A 16,880-nucleotide genomic window follows, 5' to 3' on the forward strand; every position below is an offset into this window, starting at 1 on the left:
TTATCAGCGTAACCGTCCGTTATTAATTTGGCTCTTTTACTGTTCAACACTTACCCTTTTTCCAATGATGTGCGTTATCCACTGATCCTTATGTCAGTAAGGATGAATTTTGCCGATAAAGGATTTTTTAGCCGTTAAAGGAACTAGAAAGTGAATCGTAGCGTTCGTATTCTCACGATGTGAGAACAAAAAGCTGAACCCACGAATAGGAATTGAATACTCATTATACGAGATTCTCATGCAGCAATATGTAAATACCGTCTCTAAATGTATCCAGTGAGACACTATAAATATACCGTAATGGTGCTTATTTCGAATCATATTCAAGTGTATTTACTGCCATCAATCCATCTAAATTAGCTTAATATAATCATTTACTCGTACTTCGTTTCACTGTCAGGAAAGTAAATATTTTCCTAAAAATTTAAATAACCACTTAATTTTTATGGTCATGAAAGTGGTCGTTGATAAATAAAAGATTTCTTTCTCTGGATATACAGGGTGGTATCCAGAAGTAGTAGGACTGATTTTTTTAAAATTAATATATTGAACATTTTTAAACATCGACTCAATACTCTTCAAAATAGGCCCCTTGGGCATCCACACACTTCTGGTAGCGAGTCTTTTCAAGTCGTGAAGGCCTTCCGGAAGTCGTCCTCCGAGATGCTGTTCAGCGCCCTCGTCGTCGCTGCTTGGACCGCTTCCACCGTGTCGAAACGATGCTCCTTGATCTTCCTCTTGATCCTGGGGATCAGGAGGAAGTTCGGTGAGGCAACGTGGAAACGCCGAATTTGGCCAGGAGATCCCTCACAATCCACGCGCTGTGGCACGATGCTTTGTCGAGTTGGAGCTTCCATTTCCCCACCAGGTCTGGTCTCACGCGTGTGATCCGATTTCGCAGCCGTGTGAGCACTTCCACGTAAAATTTTGCATTTACAGTATGTCCAGGAGGTACAAACTCCTTATGGACAATTCCGCGACGGTCGAAGAATGCAATCAACATCGATTTCACTTTCAATTTCAACGTTGACGGACGCCCGGGACGTTTGTCATCCTCGACGAGCTCCCTATCCTCCCGAAACAACCAGTGCCACTAAAATATCGAGGAACGGCTTATGGTATCCTCCTTGTAGGCCTGCGTAAGCATTTTCTTGGTTTCAGTTGCCGAGTTTGTAGCAAAACTTGATGAAGTACCGCTTCTCTAAATTTTGCTCCATCGCAACCAACGACGAGGGGTTAAAACAGGAGGTCACAAAAACAGTAGTCCACACTCAACTAATGGACGCAGGTGACTGCCAAATATCAAAATCTGTTCCCAAGGCTCCCCCCCACAACATCCAGTCTTGCAGACCCCCCTCAATCTTTCCACCTGCGCGGAAAAAACAGTCCTACTACTTCTGGATACGACCCTGTAGTAAAAAAGTAATAAAAGGCTCTTTCTACTGGATCGGTTGAAAAAATGTGTGCATTTTTCATCTGAGGATAGCCTTCTTAGCTCTTGCTTTATTGAAGCTGTGAACTCCAATGAAGGTCAAAGTTTTAATATTTTTTCCGTAATATTTTGAGATACTGACCTGATTATTGGATAATATTAAGCCGCGATGTACATAATTTTTTTAATCCAAGGTGTTATGTTTTTATAATGCCAAATATTCTTCGCTCGATCTATATAACTCTACCACCAGCTATTTTCAAACCATTTGGAAAGATAATTACGTTTCAGTTCGAAACAGAAGTTTTTGGGTGAAATGTTAAAATTTATAAGCCTTGCGTGGTGTATACCTCGGTAAGATTAGAAATTACTCCACCAACTGCCGTTGTGATGTTGACGTACAAGGAACAGACTAGGTGAAAAACCCTCGAGGAAAAATATCTACACCCGCCGAATTATTCTCTGACAGCAGTTAATATTTATTTGTGGTCATCCGTATCTTCAGATTATAAAATATTATTTCACCATTATCACCATAACTTTCTTTAAATCTGCATCTACATCATGCCATGTAAGCCACGTCAACAAGAGTGCAGATGGGGCGGCGTGTTAGGGGCACCCGGTGTTACCCTGGATCCTTTCCTTCAAGGTATAAGTGGAGGAAAACTGTGTTGCTTCACGAAGAAAATCTTTCATCTCTTCCGCTCCCCTCCCCGCCTCCTCGCCGTCGGAATATCATCCCACTATGTTCCGCCGATTCTATTCCACTCCATTTGTTCCCTATTTTTTTTCTCTCCCAGTGGGATCTTCTCGACTTTCGTGCTCACAGACGTCGAAGAAAAAGAGAGAGAGAGAAGAAAATATAAGCTGTGATGTTTCCTTGAACAATGCCCACCTCTCGCTCGCTTATTTTCCCGACGCTCCTTTTTTTCCGAACCACTAGGGCCCCTTTTCCAAGTCGTATCCATGGAGAATCTTTTCAGGCAAGGGGATCTTAAATACCTATTTGATCTCTAGCGTATCTAGCTGCTATATTAATTATTTTAAAGAAGATGTTGTTTTTCCCATAATGTCACATCTTTTTCGTAAGATCAATATGATAGTACTGCCTGCAATTTAGATACCATTTCTTAAGTTTTTTTATTTTTCAGGCTCAAACATAATTCCTTGGGTTCAATAGCTTTTTCAGGAAAATTAGGAAATTATCTCAGGTATCGGGGTACTTGTCATGATGACTTATCAAAATTATTTGCTTTACATTTGGTTTTTACAAAGAAATTTTGACTGAAAACACGATTTGAGTTGAATTTAGAGTTCTTTTTATGGCTAAACGCATAGCAGCCATGAGGAAAATAGATTGATTTGAGGGGTAACGGGAAAGCAAACGTTAATCTTTCATGGTAGTATTTGGATTTTAGATAACCATTGTATTGGCATTGGTATTCATTTCTACGCAATCTTATGAAATATGGTAAGGGAAAATACTTACAATTGGTATGAAATGGTTGCTGAAGAGAATAGTTCAAGGCCTCCAATTTGTTGAATTTTTCTTTGGGCCATCAGGTGTTAATCAGAAACAAGCAAAAATGTTCTTCTTTTTTCTGCGCTTCCTATCCCGTAATAGGTAGTGTTATTTTGCGCATTTAAAAAACTAATATCCTCTATGTCCTGATTGAAGTTTTCTTTCACAATAAAAAATATTTTTTAGTTTAGAGTATGATAGCCCTAAGTAGAATTATGCTGCGGGTTTAGAGTAGGGGAAACAAAGGAGGAATGGGAAAGTGGGAGGTATGGGACTGTTAAAATTTCCCTCTCTTGCATTACGTTTTGTATCTCTTGCTTATCTCACATGCATTGATAGCAGTAGCTGCATTTCCTCCTCAAATAGCTTCTGGCTCACTTCCGTGAATGTGAGTTAAGAAGAGGAGATTGGTTTTCATACCAATTTTTGTAACTTTCGTGAGATGCATTAGCTTAAAATTTACCCCTATATTTGAAAAAGTGATAAATTGTTCTCAGTATGTTCAGCTCAAGTAGTGTGAAACATAAATGGTAGCCTTTCATCACGGAATTATTCTGGTATCGTCGCGCACTCTATTCTGAAAAATACCTGCGCGTTTGTCACTGATTAATTTCCAGCCATTCTGAAGCCTGGCGTGTGTTGCGTTTTAAGTTCACCCAAGTATGGCTGTATCCCACATACCCATCTTTCCTCTCTCCCAATTTAAGGGGCACCATCCCTGGAACATCCCGCCCTCTCTGCTTCCGTCTCTTGTCTCTCTCCCAAATGGGGTGGCCCCAAACTCCCCACGGACTATTTTGCTCCCGAACCCATTTGTTGCTTCTCATTTGTCCTTCCTCTCATCCTCCTCTCTCCTGCTGCCTCTGTTTCCTGCCTCTCTCTCCCCAACCTCATCGGGATCCCCCTTTCCTCTTGCCCTGGGGCGTTCCTACAGCCCATCGTCCCTCCTCCGGTAGTTGGAATGAAAGGGATTCCCGAGTCCTTTTGAGGGAAAAAAGTGGGAAAGAAGCAAAGAACGGAAGATAAGGCCAACATCACTTTCCCAGCCTGAACGCCTCCCCCTTTCTCTTTCCCTTCCTTCTGAGCCTGCTCTCCGGTTTTCCTCGCCTATCCACTCATGTCCGGTTCAATTCCCCCTCCCATTTCCAAGTCTCCGTCCTTGCCTCGCAAATCCGCACATGCCTGGCTCCCCATGTCGTTATTTACTGTTTTCCTTCGCCTCCGCTAGCGCGTTCTCAACTTCAGTATCTATCCTGCTCCTCCACCTCTATACCTCTTCAAACAAGAAGGGCATTGATTTTCACCATAGCCTTGAAACAGAGTGGTCGGTATGTGCCCATTCTCGAGGGTTGTTTCGTTCTTCCAACGCTGTGCAAGTGTCTTTTATTTTGTATCGTAAATCAACGAGCGTTAAAATTCATTGAGGAGAGCAATTGCTTGCCATTGGTTCTTCTTTGCCAGGTCATCGCAGATATTTCATCCCCCTTCTTGCATTAATGTTTTATGTTGCATTGGTTTTTATTGGTTATCCAAAAAGGATATCAATCAGAATCCTTAAGTTTTTCCCACAATTGTGCACATCTTTAAATACGGGTCACCTCTTCTCGGGATTCCCACCGGGTTAATTTATCCATAACGGCCAACGTTTTAAGCTCCGACTCGGGACTCATCCTCAGAGTTGAATTTCCTTATCACCATGTTCTAAGATGCACTGTTATGTTTTTATCCTTGGCTGTATTTAATGTCGCCCATCTATAATTGTAATTGACTCAAAATGCTGTACAAATTATTGTGAATATTATGTTCTAATGTACTAATATTCAATGACACGGAAGAATCGACTTTATAGACTAAATCTAGCAGTAATTAAGACGATGATTGTTATTTTCCCTTTCGTTAAAACTGTAGCTGTTTTCAATAGTGTCAGCTCATAACAATAACAGAAGGCTATCTGTGGAGATTTTTTCATCTTTCTAGGAGACTTTGATACTTTGCAATAGGTTTATTGCTATTAGCATACCATCACAACCATAATAATGCCCTAGCAGTTTTTGATCCAATGCTTCTTTTGTTCTGCATATTTCGTTGTGACTATGTGCGTTTTCTAAAGAAATAATGACACAAAAAAAACACCTAAACAACAATATGAAAAAATATATAATGAGATTCACATACGTGCATGAGGAAACGATTATGTGAAAGCTGAATTATTGAAAATATAATCTCCAACTCTGTAATTATTTTCTAATTAATATAAAAATTATTTTGGTTAGAGGAACATCAGCTTTATTCGAAGAGAACCCCAAATACTAGCTGAAACTATCAATAGTGAACAAGCTCAATAGGGGAGATCTGAAGGTAGATTTAAGCCAAGCAGTTCTCGTTCCAATTTTCTCCCGTATTCACACGAGGTCATCCTCCTCATGGCGACAAGCCTGCATTATACCGTACTAAGCTCTCTCTAGCTAAAAGCGTAGGCAGCATCCAGTTCATACAACCAGCAGCATTATCTTCATGTCATAGTCACATCTCATGTGCTTTCCCTTAATATTTCGTCCGCGTATCTCAGAGACCTCCGAAATTAAAGCGCACGCTCATAATGCTGTAATTATTCCCACTTAGTGAGCTGGATTCTCAGAATATGTCAACCTCATTTCCTCTTTGAATTTCACGATACAATAAACACATATATCTCTTTAATACGAATTCTCCAAGATTCATTAGCCCAGGGGCGCACCTAGGAATGAAGGCTGGGGGTGGTTTAGGTGAAACTAATACCGGAGTGTGTGGGGGTATGGTATATCGGTATGGTTTATGGTATATATACCAGGATAAGCGGTAAGTGCGAGATTAATAAATTGCGGAATTTTAAGATTAATGGTTGAAAATGTTGAGTTTTACGGCTTTCTGAGGGATATTTTATTAATCCTTACACTATTCTATTAGTAATATCAATACAATTAAGTAAAATGGATTAAAATTAAAAATTTCTCTGAGCTCTGGGGGGGGTTTTATCCCCCAAAACCCCCCTCGCTGCGCCACTGTATTAGCCTGTCATGTTTTTTCTTTTCATTTCAAAAGGATTACCGTATCAGATATGCTGGATATCCACAGAAGTCGTAGGCTTGTGTGCTTACGCTAATAAGGGCCTTAATTATATTTTTTCATCTTTGGATTGTGCTTAGCTGTTCGTGTCCTACATTTACCTATCTCTCTATAGCTTCGAATGTTATAATTTTGAGTGTTTTTACAGAATAAAATTTAGACAATAAGGCCTCAGATTATAATAAATCCTCATCTCTGCTTGTTGTAGCCAGTGCTACGAAAATCGCGGAGATTATTATTATTATAGTATTCTACCGATTAAGGTAGTTTTCCATGGAGTATTCAAGAAGTGATCTGGGAGCCTCCCTTTTCTCCCAGCACTGCCTTCTTTAATTCACTGTAAGGCCTACTCTCTTTCAATCTATCTAAAAATCCTATTCTTTTCCTTCCCCTCCCTCGTTTCCCTAACATTCTACCCTCTAACACCATTTTCAACATCCCCTCCCCGCCAAGTACTCGCTCCATCCATACCTTCTGTCTCCTCCGTATCTCATCTAAAAACTGCCTCTCCTCGCCAACCATATCCAGAACTTCGTCGTTCCTTTTCCTTTCCGTCCATTTCACCCTCTCCATTCTTCTCCATACCCACATCTCAAATGCCTCCAATCTTCTCTCGTCTTCTTTCCTCAATGTCCACGTTTCCGCACCGTAGAGAGCTACACTCCAAATCAAACTCTTCACTAACCTTTTCTTTAAACTCTTACACAACGATCCTCTCAGACCGCGGAGATAGATTATAAAATATTTTTTAGGATAGAACAGTATCGCTGATATTGCTAGGATTACTACATCGTTACACACAAAAAGATACATTTTTTTTATTGATCTAACTCGAATTCATGAAGAGTCTTCACCATCTCTGGTGCGCTTATTCATTGAAAATGGCTTAAGCCTTTTGTTAGCTGAACAATAATAATATTGACCTTTTTCCATTTAAGTTTCAATTCTAATTTATCCCCGTCTATCACCTATCATTTGTCTTTTCATAGCGACTGACAGTCACTCGGCGAGAAAACGGTGCCTTTCTATATTACGCGAATCATACTCCATGATAACTTTGCTTCCTTTATCATATCTGGATAATGTATTTGCGTTCATGTACAGGACAATTCCATTGACTTCAATCTGTATTTTACAGAAGTAGGTATAATGAAACACACCCACTAGAAACCCAGAAGATCGTGACTCTAAACAACTAAATTGAAAAATGCGATGGCATGCGTTCTTGTTTATTCTCCCGAATCCGTACTCGTACCGTACTTGACTAGGCCACTCGATTCGATTGGAATTGAGTAATCATCAAATCATCATCAGTAGCGGATACAAAATAAACTCAAAGGGGGGGGTGGAAAAGATATTTTGAGCCCCTTTTTTATTTTTATCGTAATAAAAAAATAATCAAGTCACATGCAAATATTTTACTAAGTTTTATTTAAACTGCTTATGCATATATACAAGACAATGCCATCTTATGATATAAAAAGTTATAATTGTAATTCTGCATTGTTTGGCAATGTGGGCGGCTCCGCAAGGAGGGGGGCGCCCCCATATGTATCCGCCACTGATCACCATGCTAGCTTATGGCATAAAAATCCTCTCAATTAAAACGGGTAATTCTTAATTTTTTCGGGGCTTAGGGTACACCTCGATTGATTTTATCCGCATTTAGCACCCCAACAACTCCTCTTTTACCCAAAAATAATTAATTAACTCTCGCACCAATGACTCGGTGTCCCTGCCTCCAACATTTTTCAGCCTCCACGTGAATTGCTTTTTATTTGTTTTGTCACTGATGTTACCACCCTACAATTCAGAACGTTCAAGGTAATATTCGTTTATTAACACCAAAAATAATTGAAAACCAAAGTTCGTGAATTTTGAGACAAAAGCGGGCGCTGTTGCTTTTCAAATCAATTCCAACTGGAAATGGTGTCCACCTGTTGCGGTGTTTTTGGCTCTTGCTGAGAGGAACAGCAGGACTTCTGAAGAATTATACCCACGTTTTTATCCACAAAAATAACTCAAAATTTAAATCAATACTTTCTTTGCGGACCACGATAAAATTCTTTCACTGATATTTCTTCCAAAATTGTAACCGTTAAAGAGTAAATAATTCCGGTGGCACGTGTAAATGTAAACAGCAAAATAGGCTTCTTCATTATAGCATTTCTGCCTCATATGTATTATGTGGAAGTTTTTCTTCTAATATTACCTCATGAAATCCGAATCTTTTGCTGTTCCTCACCTGCAAAAAATAGGAATCATTTCCTCAGAATAGGGTTCACGAAGCGCTATTTCTTACTAATTACAGTATGGCAATGCTCATAAAGTAATTATAAATATCTTTTCGTTCACTAGCATCAGATTTAGCTAAGGAACTTTAGAAAAAACATCAGATTTACCACCACCATATTTGTACCTGGAGTGACTTCCTTTATGGTATGAAATATCTACGGTGGAAAAATCATTCGTCATCCTGGTTAAGGCTAAGGACTATTATTCTTTCCAAATAATATTATAGCATCCCGAGAACACTTCATTTCATACTTTGAACTTGGATTAAATCCCCGCTTATCTTCATGAGCGCGAGTAGTTTCAAAAACCTGCTTTCTTATAGTCCTGATAGTCAAATTTATTACGGTTAACCTCCGTACGCTGTGCAACATCGTTGTTACTACGAATTAAATGACGGCTTTCATTTAAGATATTTTTACTGCATAGTCTATTATTTTTTGTCATTGAGACAAAAATGATCATCTTTTTATTTTAAACATATTCTACTCTCGTATTCTTTAAGATTGACGTTTGACCTTCCCATTTAACTCAAAGGCTATAAAATTGGCCATTTTTTTATGAGGGTAATTATGTTCAATATATCAGTTAGATATATTCGAAAAGTTAAGTTACCGATTAAGTGACGGATGGGATCTTTATACGGTGAGCAGCTGTCTGTCACCTTCCATATCCATTTAGTAAATCTTGCGCCCAAAATCGCTTGCAGCTGGGAAGGTCATTGTTTTTTTCGGTGATAATATTGCTTAAATAAATTAACAATGGCGTCCTCCATTTATCGGTCAAAGCTGTTCCTTTGTACATTACCAGTGCACCATCATTATTAACAATAGTGCTCATAGGTAACAGGCTATTAAAGTTATTTTATTAATTCACCGAGATGTTTGAAAGAAACGAAGGTTAAAAACGTTGAGTTTTGACTACTCTGCGCTTATATATAGGCATTAAACGGCCCAAATGAATACACGATAATTTTAAGCCTTCATTTATGTACAATGCTTTTATTCACGTATTTATGTTTCTTTTATTCATTTCTCGATTTTATCATGATAGATTAAATAAATTTTAAATATTTGCTCAATTTTGAAGTTTATAGTCACGTGAAGTTTTGGACCAAAGGAATTGATACATGGAAATCAATGGCAGCATTCACCTACTTAATTAGTAATATGTATTTTCATGGACCCTATTTATTAAGTTTTCACACTTAAAGATAATGGACCGTCCATAAAATTGGGTCATTATTAGGGGACTAACGAGTGTAATCTAGATTATTCGAAAAAATACCTGTTAAAAAAAACTGTAGTAATTATAATGAATTTTTTCATGAATCCCCACATTTTTTCTATCTGCGCCACTTCGCTCATGCCAAACCAATTTTTGTGTCTTCCTCAATACCATTGAGGATAATCAGATTAAGGCTTAATTCTCTATAAAATTCTTCTACTTGGTGATATTCCAATATTTTTTGTCGAAAAACAGTTAAGACACAAGATACAACCATTTTATTGAGTCTGCCCTACCAAATACATATTGCATTTATCCGGGGCCTAAAATTTATAACTTGCTACCACGTAATTCATGCATTTGGTTGACATGTTTTTTATGAAAATATTTAGAAAATGGCCGCTGGAAAAAGAGATTTTTGGATCTATTTATGTGCTGAACTAATCCCTACCTATGTAATGTGTTCTAAATTGTCATTTTCATTATGTTGTTATGTTTCTCATTTTTGCTGTCATATTTATATTGATAATAGTACACTGGGTGTATAATTTATTGCTCAAATCATTGTAAGTTGACTTTATCGCGAAAAGTCAACTGACGTAGCGGATACCCGAAAGATAGACGCTGATACTAATCGTCGCGGAGGACTACAGTATTATTATTTTTCAAATGTCTTCGAAATGATTATTTTTTACTGTTGTGGGATATAGGATCCATATTTTTGCTTGTCAGTTTTTCTGAGTTCACATGCGTTCCAAAATCAAATGTTCAAATAAGTTCAGTGGTGTCATACCGCCGGCACGCGCAGGAACGCTGTTCCGGCACAGTTTAACAAAACACTTAATATTCAAATAACACTTTCATCAATTTTTCTACATCGAAAAATTTCTTATTTACAGATTCGTAACCAAAATAAAAAAATTAGTAGTAAAATGTAAATAATGGCTTGTAAAAAAAACCACTCAAAGTAATATTTCACTTCTAAAGAAAGTTAAGGAAAGTGCGTTCCGACTCTGCTTATTTTTCCATGACGTCACTGGTGAAGTTGCTTCCGTTTAGACATCTAAAATCATCTACATAATTATAGTCTGTATACCGCAGGGTGGCACACTGGCCCGCCAGCTGCCTGAGTCGGTTCGCGAGCCGCGAACGCCGGGGGAAGGAAAGGACTGACTATAAAAACAATGGGACCAACTCAGGTATTCGTGCACCAGCCTACGGTATACAGACTATAAGTACGAAATATTATGCTATATAATTTTGTAACCTTTCCTAGAGCATAAATTCAATTCAAAAATGCTGGCAGAGCACAGCTAGAATGCCAGTGAGATGATTCCTGGTTCCATGCGTGTCAGGAGGTCTACGGTCCACGGCCCTAGGTATTGCTAGTATATCGATTGGTTGCGTCGGAGTAGGTGGGGAACGGGGCGAAGTGTTGAGGTGGGGCATGTTTGCCGGTGCGAGACCCGAGCCGCGCTGCACGGGATAGCCCGCGATGCTATCACATATCAGACTTCGTCCTGATTGCTTTTCTCCTAATGGGATATTTTTTATGATGTTTGATGCTGCAAACATCGTTTCCATCATTGTAATTACCCAGAACTTTTACAATTGGCCTAAAATAGTGGCGAGTGTAACCTGAATTAACCGTCGAATGCATCTCTGGCCATTAAGACTTTGATGTTTTGAAAAATGCGAGATTTTTTTTCGTTTAAATGCCAGCGCAAATTTTTTTGTTTACATTCTTCGCAGTAATGTCTAAATCCATGGCGAAAATCAGTGGAAAAAGTGCTTCTTCCGTGGCATTCATATTGATTCAGGTTCATTTTTGGGTGATTTGTTCCATTTTTACACATTTTCTTGCCCAGAAATTCGAAGGTAAAAACAATATACGTGAAAAACTATGGCTAGCTATTTTTCTAGCTTGTTTAGCGTGTAAAATAAAGAATCATTATTGTTAGCCTCTGATGATGGAAATAACATTTTGCCAATGAATATGTGAATATAATTTTGAAGATCTCTGCATTATTCAATTTTCAAACTTAGCGTGAGTATGAATTCATCGATGATTATCTCCTCTCATAATCATTATGTTATTGTATTCTTTCGCTATTTCTTAGGGTCTTTGCCTAAATTTTTTCTTATAAATGAATCTCAAATGTGATATCAACTTGAGATACATACGTGTCTATAAACACCCGTTAGATATACATCTTCAGCTTGTTTATACGGACTGCGGATATTTGCTGGGAATCCAAGCGCAAGCATGTTGTGTTTCGGAAGCTTGAATCCACAGGTGATTCACTGACTCGTTCACCCTTTCGAATGAGAATATGAACTCAACACGTGACCTTTTTATCTTCCGTTATTTGTTCTTTCTCTATTTGTATCGTAATTGGACAAATCTGAAATATTTTCACATTTTTTATTTTTCTCGTCACCCACAATCCGTTTTGGCTTACTAGCCTATTAATTTGTGAGACGTACATAGCTAAATCAACTTGGCAGAAGAAAATATGTGACCCAAATTACCTTCTGACCTCTCATATTTGTTTACATCATATGTTGATGAAAGTCATTCTTCTAGTTTATTCAGCTATTTTGAGTACGATTGTTGTATTTCTCCAACAGCTTGAACGTTCAATTGACACATCAATGTCCGTTCGTGTGTACATTGGAAACCTTTCATCCTCGAGATGTATTACTTTCATGCCTAATACGCTGGAGGGGCGTTTTACTTGTTATCATTCTTCAAATGGCTTGAGTTTTGACGCATCCCTTATATTTACCCCTTCTCATCACATGCAGGCAGTAATTGGCTCCTGGGCTATAAATGCTCCCAAAATATGAGGTTCTAAAAAGAACTCAACTCCGACTGACTCACGCTGCAGTAAGCCGCGACACAGGTTCAAAAAAATGATCATGTGTCATTAAAAATTGCATATGTGACCGCAATATTTTACCAATCATCAATTGAAACATGTATTATTGTAGCGAGGCCTTCTCAATAATCAGACCACTCGACATGCAATGGCCCTACCCAATCTCATTTCCTGAATCCTACGCATTATCGTGCTCCCACAGATCTTCCCATTGCGTTTGGCTTTACCATGTCATCTACTGAAGACAACTGGATGTTAATAATCACCTTAAGGCCTGTTTACAAGGTACATTAACCCGTACGAGTTAATTTCTAAATGTATGAACGCGTTAATGAACACGAAAATGCACCGTGTAACCACCCAACTTGTGCGAAAGCATGTACAGAAAATAGAACCAGTTCTAATTTGGTTCATGCATTCGTACATGTCCCGTTCCGGGCCACAAAAATCGTTCGTGCAAAAAAACATTAACCCGTAAGTGTTCATGTATCGCGCAAACAGGCATTTACACACTCTGGCTAACTTGGATCCACAATGTTTTTTGTTCTAACATTTGTGCCTTGATTTCCTTCACCATCATCCCCCTCGATAGTACGACATTCCATGTATTGTGATTAGCCAAAACATATTGGGCGACGAAATTGCCATCATTCAGTTTTGCCTCATCTCTAGCATCTACCCGTTTTCTATTCATCTCAACACTGCGTTACCGCTTGCTTGCCGGCAGTTATCCTAAACAATGAGGCTTAGCCAAGTAGCCAACTGGAATTAAATGTATGTATCATGAGTTTGTGTAATCACCTAGCGTACTTACAACCCACAGTTTATACTCTACTTACCTGTCTTTTGAACGCCTTATCCTCCTCGAAAAATCTTATTATTTTCGTATTATTATCGGCGAAGGAGTGCATGGGTAACGTGTTTACTGCCCATCAGCTTTGCTCATCCTATTTAACCTCTTGTTCTTCCTTTCTCTCAACAGCCCATGCTGGGTCGCTGCCGGCGGCGCGGTGTGCTGGGTCCCGGCTTCTCGGTGGCCTCCGGCGGCGGGAGCGGAGGTTGCCCCGGGGGCAGCGACGAGGCCGGAGGCGGCGAGTACTACCGCCTGCGGAGCTTCTCCATCACGTCCAAGGGCGTCATAAACTGCGGCGACTCCTTCAGGTCGCGCCGGAGGTCCCGCTCCATCAATTCGGTCAGTTCAGTGGCCTCCAGCCAGAGCGGGGGCGGCGGCGGTGGCGGGGGCAGGGGGGACGTGGCTGGGGGCAGCGGGCGGGACAGGATACCGAGGTGAGTGTGCCTGAGTTCGTGTTTGTGCGTAGTAAGAGGAGAGCATGCGCGTTTGGAGCTACTTCACGCACCCCCCTCCCGTTCCCCTTCCCTCGGCCCTCAAACCTTCCCCTTCGAACCTTCAACCCCACCAGCCCCCCGCTTCAACCTCCTGCCACCCCATCACACTCCACCCGTACTACCTGCCCGACGAGGGAATTTCGCGGCCGGGGAAGCTGGAGCAGTAGGCAAGAGGGAGGAGGAGGGTTGGTTGTTTAGAGACCGTTGCATCTGGGGGTTACACGCGTGCGTCCTTATTCTACCGGACGGGACGGGGTGGGACGAGGGGGGGGATTTGAGTTGAAACTCATAAAGGGGTGGAAGGTCTCAAGATGTCCTCTATTCTCCTCTCTAAATCCTTTTTCCCCGAGAGCTGTCCTCGATCTCTGCGTGACGTTGGGGAAGAATATGGCAGAGGAGCAGGAAGAGAAAAAAGGTTGCTCGGAGATGGAGCTTAAAGATTGCTCGAGGTGACGTGCCGAATGATAGACGTACTGTATGTGGATCCATAAGACGATGGAAGGAAAATGAGGGGATGTTCGCGTAAGAGCAGGCCTCTGGAAGAGAAAGAAGATGTAGAATATTAGGAGAAAGACTATCGATATACCCATGTTAGCAAAGAAGCGTATTTAAGGAAATGAAATAATTGTGATCTGGTTTATATTTTCTTACTTTGTTAGAAAAACTCAAATTGTGACACATGACCTATGATCAGTTGGTTTCGCGCTAAATATCTTTACGACAAGATATAAAGCGAGAAAAAATTTAAGGAGCAAATGACCCTGTTTATTATCAGATATAAACCCAAAAAGGACCTGCTGGTGACATTAATGCTCCTTTCGAAAGCCTCACTTTTTTCCTCATTTCTATTGGTCATTTTTTAAAACATAATTAATGAAATATTTCAATCATAATCAAAGTGTGGCAAAATAAATATATTATTTTTTTTCCTTTTCTTGACCTTGTTTAATATACGATATAAAAATAAATATATCAAAAATAAATAAATATATATATATATTTATATCGTAAAATAAGTATAAATTTATCGACGAAAAAATTATGATCTATTCTTTCTTTAAGGTAAATATGTCGAGCCTCATGAGTAGTGGAATCAATCTCAGTCAAGGCCCCTTCTGTAGTTGCCACTTCTATTTTAGCTCGAAAAATTTTACAGTAGGACCATTTTAGTTGATATTCTATTTACAACAGTTAAATGTAACTACTGAAATACATTAATCTGTGATGGTATGCCTTACAAGCAGTTCATAATCCGATGTAGCCTAAATATGCGATTCCCTCATGGTTTACAGCATATCACGGAATGAATAGTTGTATGACTTTCAGTGCCACCTAATGAGTACCAATTTGGCTAAATATGTATCTGTAGGTACCTTTACTACAGTAAATTTCTAAAAATTTAATTTTTAAACGACATTCAAAGGAATTCAGCTTCCTATGTAAAAAAAACAGTTTACATATTATTATGACATCCTACATGCTAGTTAATATATGTTTTTATCCTACTTCATTAGATACTCATAGTGTAATCGCCCGTATCTCGAAAATATTCACACCATATGGTATATTATTGACCCTAATTCGCATGAATATATTCGCATTCACTACCTATAAAAGTAATTAATCATAATTTGGGAATGAGAATGATATTCTGACTCATGATAGGTGATAAATAGTCCGTATTATTGACTGGAATTTTCCAAGTAAATGGGAAGGCCTGCTTTTAAAATGGTTTTATTTTCGAGGACTATAAATGGAAAAAGGAATTTTAAAAAGTATGAATTATTTTTATATTTTTGCTTACTGCGGTCACCTTTTGAATTTAGGTTTCCCTCGAGAATATTCAAAATTAAGTAGATATCATATTGTGCGGTATGTCTTGCTAAATTCATTAATTAACTGTGCAGCTTCGCAGGAAAATCTACACGAACGCTTTTAAGAGTACTTTTAACTCGCGAATCGCTTTTTTTTCATTCCTGAACATGCTCAGTTCACCAGAATGCCTGGGGAATCCATCCGAAAAGTCAGCATTACGAGGAATCGCCTCTTATGTGAATGGTGCAACGAAAACGGACATAAAATATCCTCCCCTTCTCCCTACAGGTTTCAATTGTGAAGCTCGTCTCAGGCTGCCTGCGTGCGATGAGAGAGATTGAGGAAAACGTAGAAGGACGACTCTTTTCTGCGTGGACGAATTGCGGTGGGAAAGGGTGGGGTGGAGGATGGTAGGAACTAGAGAGTGCTGAGAGATTTTTAACGCAGGAGAGACCCTGGGATTGTGGGCGAGGTCGGGTGCTTGAGGGATTTCCCAGACGAGGACAGGAGCGAGGGTGGGGGCGAGGGGTTGTTGTCACATCAAGCTTCGGAGGAGGTGGGATTGAGGGAGGTGCGTGGGGTCAATGATGAAAAGAGCGGGGGAATGTCGTCCTATCGTGATGGGAGAGGACCAGCATTCTCGGATCTTAGGGGGCAAGGGTCATGCGACATTCGTGTATGTCACATCGCGGACGGAAGAGTCCAGGGTGAAGGAATGGAAAGGGGTGTGGAGATATATTGAAGAAAAGAAATTGGAAGGGCAAATTGGTGATCGTCGAAGGGTTGAGATTAATTGGTGTTTTCCCGCGTGGGAGAAACAAAAAATAAAACAATTATTGAAATATTATAAGCATTGTCAGGGGATTTGTACTCAATTATTTTCCTACTTCGTGAAAGCCAAAAGCTCTCTTCATGTTGACTCTTTTAATTAATGACCTCCCTTAAACGAGTGCAATGAATGTCAGAAACGAAGATAACCTTCTCGACGTCCACTTAAAAAATAAAAGTTTCTGTGTATTGTGCCACGTGATTACCTAGTGATAGTATCCGGTGTGTGGCAGGATTAACTATATTTCTAAAATGTATAGTGCGTGTTCAGTGGAGGTTTTTTTTGGGGAGGATATTCAAAGTTATTGATCTGAATGACTCAGGAAAATATTGGACAGAGCTTAATCTTATATTTTACAGCATAATAAAGCTCGAGTATTGCGTTTCACAAATTTTAATTGGCTTTGCCGAGTATGAAAATATTGATGAT

General features: G+C 39.5%; 1 protein-coding gene across 1 annotated transcript in view; it reads left to right on the forward strand.

Annotated features, from left to right (window-relative positions):
* LOC124156392 overlaps window positions 1-16,364 on the forward strand; it is a 77,261-nt gene extending 60,897 nt beyond the window's left edge. The window contains exons 2-3 of the mRNA XM_046530968.1: window positions 13,443-13,747; window positions 16,070-16,364. Coding sequence (XP_046386924.1) covers window positions 13,443-13,747; window positions 16,070-16,364 — 600 coding nt within the window. The remainder of the gene's footprint in view (window positions 1-13,442; window positions 13,748-16,069) is intronic.
* Window positions 16,365-16,880: the final 516 nt, after the last annotated feature.

Source organism: Ischnura elegans, chromosome 1 (genome assembly GCF_921293095.1).
Source record: "Ischnura elegans chromosome 1, ioIscEleg1.1, whole genome shotgun sequence".
In the NCBI taxonomy this organism is placed as follows: domain Eukaryota; kingdom Metazoa; phylum Arthropoda; class Insecta; order Odonata; family Coenagrionidae; genus Ischnura; species Ischnura elegans.